A 7240-nucleotide genomic window follows, 5' to 3' on the forward strand; every position below is an offset into this window, starting at 1 on the left:
GAAACTATACTGATGATAATATTTTTCATAAACAAAGCATGAACTGATCAAGAATACTGTTTTGATTTTTAGTTCCCATGATTGATCTATTTTTGCTACACATGGATTGCTCGAACATGCTCCTATGCCAAGTGTGTACGAGTAATTCTATTTCATTGGCATATATGAAATATCAAGATTTATGAGCAACTAATGACTATTATAGATAGACCCATTTTGAATTTAATGCACATAAAACAAAATATTTAAGAAAACAGATCAGATGCTGCCCTTTTGTGCACTTACAGTTGTTTGTCTCAATACAAAAGATGCTGGGGTTAATCAAGGATACAGATTTGTTCCTATCCAAGAAGTACGTTGCAGCCTTTGGATTGCAAAGTTTACGGTCATCCCTGCACAGAGTTCAAGAAATGTCCATACATCAATACATTAGAAATCTATGTTTAGTTCACAAGGAACAAATGGAGAACAAAAACATAAATAAAAAAAGGATGCAGGTTAATAACAAAAGTTACAAAGTGGTGAAAAAATTTCAAAATTATAATATTAGAAAACACAAAAGCTGTATCAGACTACCAAAAGACCAGAGTTTGATTTGCAGCCCAATACAACAGACATATTCAACCACTTCCCTCAGTGGTGTTTTTCTACATTTAAGACCATAAGACATAGGAGCAGAATTAGGCCACTCGGCCCATCGAGTCTGCTCTGCCATTCAATCATGGCTGATTTCTGGTAGATTGTTAGGTATTAAATGCAAAGCGACAGAGCTTTCCATTTTCAGTAAAGTGAAGAGATTAGATCTTGCTTTGCAAAACCACAATATTTTGTAAATCACTTTATCAATCATGGAAAGTGGGGAAAATACACCATCATTTTAAAGGGGGGAAAATCAGGATAACAAAAAAAATTGTTTACAGATGGGTAGAGTGGGGGGATGAGTGCAGTTTAAATTGAACACCTCCAGTACATGACAGTATTCTGAAATATTCCATTAAATGTCCCCACTCCCCTAGCCTAGTGTTCCAGTTCACTTCAGCCAGGTCAGCTTTCATGCCTACTTAGTTGCCCTTAATTTGTTGTAGACCCACTCCCTTCCCTTTCAAACCGGATGTAAAATTCAATCATATTGTAGTCGTTGCTATCTAGGGGTGCTTTTACTCAGAGGTTATTAATTAATTCTGTCACATTACACAATACCAAGTCCAATATAACCTACTCTCTGGTTGGCTCCAGGCATGTGGGAGTCTTTTAAGGAACAGTTGTTAGGGCTGCAGGATAGGCATGTGCCTGTAAAAAAGGATAGGAAGGGGAGGATTCGAGAACCGTGGATAACCAGGGAAATTGAAGGATTGGTCAAAAAGAAAAGAGTGGTGTACGTTAGGTCCAGGCAGCTAAAAACGGAGGGAGCTCTGGAGGAATACAAAGAAAGTAGGAAAGAACTCAAACGAGGAATTAGAAGGGCAAAAAGGGGTCACAAAATGTCCTTGGCAGACAGGATTAAGGAGAATCCCAAGGCATTTTATTCATACGTTAGGAACAAAAGGGTTGTCAGGGAAAAAATCGGACCTCTCAGGGACAAAAGTGGGGAATTATGCTTAGAGCCCAAAGAAGTAAGGGAGATCCTAAATGAATACTTTGCGTCGGTATTCACAAAGGAGAGGGATGTGTTGACTGGGAGTCTCGGAGGGGAGTGTTGACCCGTTAGAGAAAATCTCCATTACAAGGGAGGAAGTGTTAGGTTTTTTAGGGAATATAAAGACTGACAAATCCCCAGGGCCTGATGGAATCTATCCCAGGCTGCTCAGGGAGACGAGAGATGAAGTCGCTGGGCCTCTGACACAAATCTTTGTCTCGTCACTGGACACAGGTGAGGCCCCAGAGGACTGGAGAATAGCTAATGTGGTCCCGTTATTTAAGAAGGGTAGGAAGGATAACCCGAGTAATTATAGGCCGGTGAGCTTGACGTCTGTGGTCGGGAAGATGTTGGAGAGGATTCTTAGAAATAGGACGTATGCGCATTTAGAAAGGAATAAACTCATTAACGATAGTCAGCATGGTTTTGTGAGAGGGAGGTCATGCCTCACTAACCTGGTGGAGTTTTTTGAAGAAGTGACTCGAATGGTTGACGAGGGAAGGGCCGTGGATGTCGTCTATATGGACTTTAGTAAAGCGTTTGACAAAGTCCCTCATGGTAGGTTGGTGCAAAAGGTTGGATCTCATGGGATAAAGGGGGAGGTGGCTAGATGGGTGGAGAACTGGCTTGGTCACAGAAGACAGAGGGTGGTAGTGGAAGGGTCTTTTTCTGGCTGGAGGCCTGTGACTAGTGGTGTTCCGCAGGGCTCTGTACTGGGACCTCTGCTGTTTGTGATTTATATAAACGATCTGGAAGAAGGTGTAACTGGGGTGATCAGTAAGTTTGCGGATGACACGAAAATGGCTGGACTTGCAGATAGTGAGGAACATTGTCAGAGGCTACAGAAGGATATAGATAGGCTGGAAATTTGGGCAAAGAAATGGCAGATGGAGTTCAATCCAGATAAATGCGAAGTGATGCATTTTGGTAGAACTAACGTAGGGGGGAGCTATACGATAAATGGCAGAACCATAAAGGGTGTAGATACGCAGAGGGACCTGGGTGTGCAAGTCCACAGATCCTTGAAGGTGATGTCACAGGTGGAGAAGGTAGTGAATAAGGCATATGGCATGCTTGCCTTTATAGGACGGGGCATAGAGTATAAAAGTTGGGGTCTGATGTTGCAGTTGTATAGAACGTTGGTTCGGCCGCATTTGGAATACTGCGCTCAGTTCTTCTGGTCACCACACTACCAGAAGGACGTGGAGGCTTTAGAGAGAGCGCAGAGGAGGTTTACCAGGATGTTGCCTGGTATGGAAGGGCTTAGTTATGAGGAGAGATTGGGTAAACTGGGGTTGTTCTCACTGGAAAGATGGAGGATGAGGGGTGACCTAATAGAGGTGTATAAAATTATGAAAGGCATAGATAGGGTGAACGGTGGAAAGCTTTTTCCCAGGTCGGTGGTGACATTCACGAGGGGTCATAGGTTCAAGGTGAGGGGGGGAGATTTAACACGGATATCAGAAGGACATATTTTACACAGAGGGTGGTGGGGGCCTGGAATGCGCTGCCAGGCAAGGTGGTGGAGGCGGACACACTGGGAACGTTTAAGACTTATCTAGATAGCCACATGAACGGAGTGGGAATGGAGGAATACAAAAGAATGGTCTTGTTTGGATCAGGGAGCGGCACAGGCTTGGAGGGCCGAAGGGCCTGTTCCTGTGCTGTATTGTTCTTTGTTCTTCATGATCTCTCCCTTTTCAGCTAGTACTCCGTGTATACCTACTCAATTTGCATTTTTAAAGATATTATCATGAAGACATTAGAAAGAGTGCAGTAATGATTCATGAGACTGGTTTCAGGGATGAGGTACTTCAGATAGATAGATAGATAGATAGATAGAGAAGTTAGAACTGTTCTCCTTGGAGAAGAGAAAGTTAAGAGGAGATCTGATTGAGGTACTGTAGTCAAAATCATCCTGTCAGAGTGGAAAGGGAGAAACCGTCCCAATGGTGAAAGGATTGAGAACCAGAGAGCACAGCTTGAAGGTTAATGGCAAAAGAAGCCAAAATGACATGAGGAAACCCTTTTTCATGCAGCCAGCGGTTCAGGTCTGGAATGCACCACCTGAGAGTAGTGGAGTCAAGATTAATTGAGGCTTTCATAAGGAATTGGACAATTATCTGAAAAGCAAAAATTTTCAGGATGACAGGGAAAAGGCAGCAGATTAACAATAGACAAATTGCTCCTTCAGAGGGGAGCACAAGCTGAATGGGGACCTTTTGTCACCATTATGATTCTATATAGCACCTTAAACGTGGTAAAAGATAACAAGCCAGTTCTCACAGGATTCTCAAACAAAATTTAATACTTAGTGCTGCACAAACAGATATTAGAGACAGAAATAGGTTTTAAAGACTGTTTTAAAGGAGGAAAGTGAGATAGACAGGAGGAGAGATTTAGGGAGTGAGCTCCAGAAATTAAGGTGTGGTAGCTGCAGGCATAGCCGTGTATTTAAGAGGTCAGAATTGGAAGAGCGCAGAAATCTTGAAGGTTTATAGGACTGGAGGAGGTAGGGAGGGGCAAGCGATTGAAAAACAAGGAAAATTTTAAAGTCAAGGCATTGCTTAACCAGAGCCAATAGTAGGCTAGTAAACACAGAGACAATGGGTGAATGGTATGTGCCATGAGCTAGGGCACAGGCAGCAGAATTTTGGATGACCTTAAGTTTACAAGGGGCGTAGCACATTGGAGGATGGCCTGAAATGCATTGGAATAGTCAAGGTCAAAGGTAACAAAAAAAAAATAACTGTTTCAGCAGCAGATGAGCTGAGGTAGGAGTGCAGTTGAATAATGTCACAGAGACAGGAAACAAAATGAAGATTGAAGGTTTTAAAAAGGAGAGCTTCTGAAAAGCATAATACTGAGAGGTGCAGGAAAGAATTAGATACTGTGAATACTACATGTAGGCAATGTGGTTGTTGGTCTTAGCTCACAACAGGTGAATGTAAAATAATACAATAGAAATCGCACATTATTGAAATCAGTGAACTACAAAAAGGATTATAGTTGTAATTTGAGTAGGCAAGAAAATCTACATTTATTGGATCTCAGTAAACATGCTGTTGTGTCAATCAATTCAAGTTTAGGCAATGAATAAATGAATCAATTTCTCAGATAAACTTACGTGACAATCTGAACATCACAGGTTGTAAAAGTAGTTAAATCATATTCTTTACAGTCTGGATCACAGCAGCAATTTATATCACACTGTTCCACCAGTAAGTTGCAGACGCATAAAGTATAAACTGAAAGAGCAAAAATATACGGTTGAATACAAGACTATAAAGTTATAAGAAAAAAAAAATGGCCAATTAATCAGCTCCTGTGGATTTGGTTGATGGATAATGTTGATCTATCCAAAAAACAGCATCTCTTATAATGTAGCACTGACTCAGTAATGCAATGAAGTGAAATATATATTCAAACCAGGAAGGTCAAAGTTTCAAAATAGTTCTATTATATTTGTAAATTATGTGCCAAAAAAATCTTCCCATTCAAAAATTCAGTGAAAATTAGTTGGGGAAACATATTTTCCCCAGCTCAATTTGATTTGGATCAAACATCTATTGCCAAACCAATTCAAGCTCAAAATATTGCAGATGCTGGAAATCTGAAATAAAAACAAAATGCTGGAATACTCAGCAGGTCTGGCAGCAACTGTGGAGAGAGAAACAATTCATGTTTCAGTTGTGGACTTTGCTTTGATGAAAGGCACTGCAAGAAAGGCTTTCTGCATTTCCTCCTCGCTCTCTAATATTTAAAGACAAATAATAGACAGTTCCATCATCACTTTCTTCCTTTTCTGGAATCCAATATAGGCATTGATGAAAAAGTACAGTTGTCACAGCAGTCTCCAATATAACTTTACAACAATCTCAACAAGCAGAGGTGTCTGAAATATGCTCTGCTCCACAGTCCAGTTCTCATACTGGTTCTCATTTTCCCCTCTCTGATTTTTTAAAAAAATTACTAAGGTGTTTGAAAAAGGTACTTCAAAGCAAGATTAGTGTTAACTGGTTCAGTCATAATTCCTGCAGTAACTGGTTCTATCTAACCATACACAAAATATCTTCCAGGAATTCAAGCAAGCTAGTTAGCTGCTTCAGCACAGCTATTCATTTAGCGATAACATAGAAAATAATGGAAATACACAGCAGCTCCATCAGCACCCGAAAAAGGTTTTTATTTCAGATCCAGTATTTTTATTAGACTCAAAAGCCATCTTTTCAGACCTCCTTTCAAGCATTTTCTTTCTTTCAGATTTCCAGGATTTGAATTTCTTTTGAATTCACCGTCTTACATCTCCTGAACATTTACTGAACTAAATCAGTTTAAAAAATCAATTCAGGGGAGACTTAATAGAGGTTTATAAAATGATGAAGGGGATAGATAGAGTGAACGTTCAAAGACTATTTCCTCGGGTGGATGGAGCTATTACAAGGGGGCATAACTATAGGGTTCGTGGTGGGAGATACAGGAAGGATATCAGAGGTAGGTTCTTTACACAGAGTGTGGTTGGGGTGTGGAATGGACTGCCTGCAGTGATAGTGGAGTCAGACACTTTAGGAACATTTAAGCGGTTATTGGATAGGCACATGGAGCACACCAGGATGTTAGGGAGTGGGATAGCTTGATCTTTGTTTCAGATAAAGCTCGGCACAACATCGTGGGCCGAAGGGCCTGTCTGTGCTGTACTGTTTTGTGTTCTTTATGTTATGTTTAATAGTAATACTGAGTGTCCATGGGAACACAGCAAATTCTGTTCCACTTCGAACGCTGCCTGCGGTTTTTAGGCATGATGTGGAGATGCTGGAGTCGGACTGGGGTGGGCACAATAAGAAGTTTCACAACACCAGGTTAAAGTCCAACAGGTTTATTTGGAATCACGAGCTTTTGGAGCACTGCTCCTTCAATCAGGTGAGTGGAGAGATGGGTTCACAAACACAGCATATGTGCAAAATAAATCTGTTGGGCTTTAACCTGGTGTTGTGTGACTTGTTACCACGGTTTTTAGGAACAGGAGTAGGCCATTCAGATAAGTTCCCTTTAAAAAAAGTAGCCGAGCAATACAACATAAACCTACCGTCTATTTGAAGGTTTTGCAGTGTACCTGCCCGGGCCACACTCACTTGTGGATCACTGGAAAAGGACATTGTTAATTCTGTCGAATTATCGAAGAGAACCGTGGTGCTGCCAGTTACAGATTCAGCCTGACCCGAGGTGCCCACACTTCCAGTAAAGTTCTCATCAGCGAGCACGTTACCCACAATATCGATCCATAGGCTGACTGACAAGACTGCCACCGCCATCAATAATAGAGAGAGACTCGACTCCATCACCGTGGGCAACCATTGAACAACAATCGACTTCCGGTAGGCGGGAGGTCCATGCGAACGCAATCCGAGGGACAATATTTTAATAAAACAGATGACAGGCCTTCTCTGCCGCAGTAAAGAAAAAACTTAGAGCGCCGCGTTAAGTTTCGATTCGTCCGCGTAGGAAATCTCCGTCCGTCAACAGGCCGTGAGGAGTTCTAACGGCCATAACGGTCCAGCGTTCGGGAAGGTTCCGGGGCGCGAGGCGGTCGCTAGGCGAAGGTGA

At 41.7% G+C, this 7240-nt stretch overlaps 1 protein-coding gene across 4 annotated transcripts in view; it reads right to left on the bottom strand.

The window, feature by feature from the left end:
- Positions 1 to 7225, bottom strand: part of tctn1 (tectonic family member 1) — a 33206-nt gene extending 25981 nt beyond the window's left edge. For 2 of the 4 annotated variants that reach the window (XM_078227456.1, XM_078227457.1), the window contains exons 1-3: positions 6723 to 7095; positions 4764 to 4884; positions 286 to 392 (exon numbers count right to left, since the gene is read on the bottom strand). In XM_078227456.1, the coding sequence (XP_078083582.1) occupies positions 286 to 392; positions 4764 to 4884; positions 6723 to 6975 (481 nt within the window). In that variant the 5' untranslated portion in view covers positions 6976 to 7095. Of the gene's footprint in view, positions 1 to 285; positions 393 to 4763; positions 4885 to 6722 lie in introns of all 4 variants that reach the window. The other 2 variants (XR_013499406.1, XM_078227455.1) reach the window with 2 other exon arrangements.
- Positions 7226 to 7240: the final 15 nt, after the last annotated feature.

The sequence above is a fragment of the Mustelus asterias genome, chromosome 13 (assembly GCF_964213995.1).
Source record: "Mustelus asterias chromosome 13, sMusAst1.hap1.1, whole genome shotgun sequence".
In the NCBI taxonomy this organism is placed as follows: domain Eukaryota; kingdom Metazoa; phylum Chordata; class Chondrichthyes; order Carcharhiniformes; family Triakidae; genus Mustelus; species Mustelus asterias.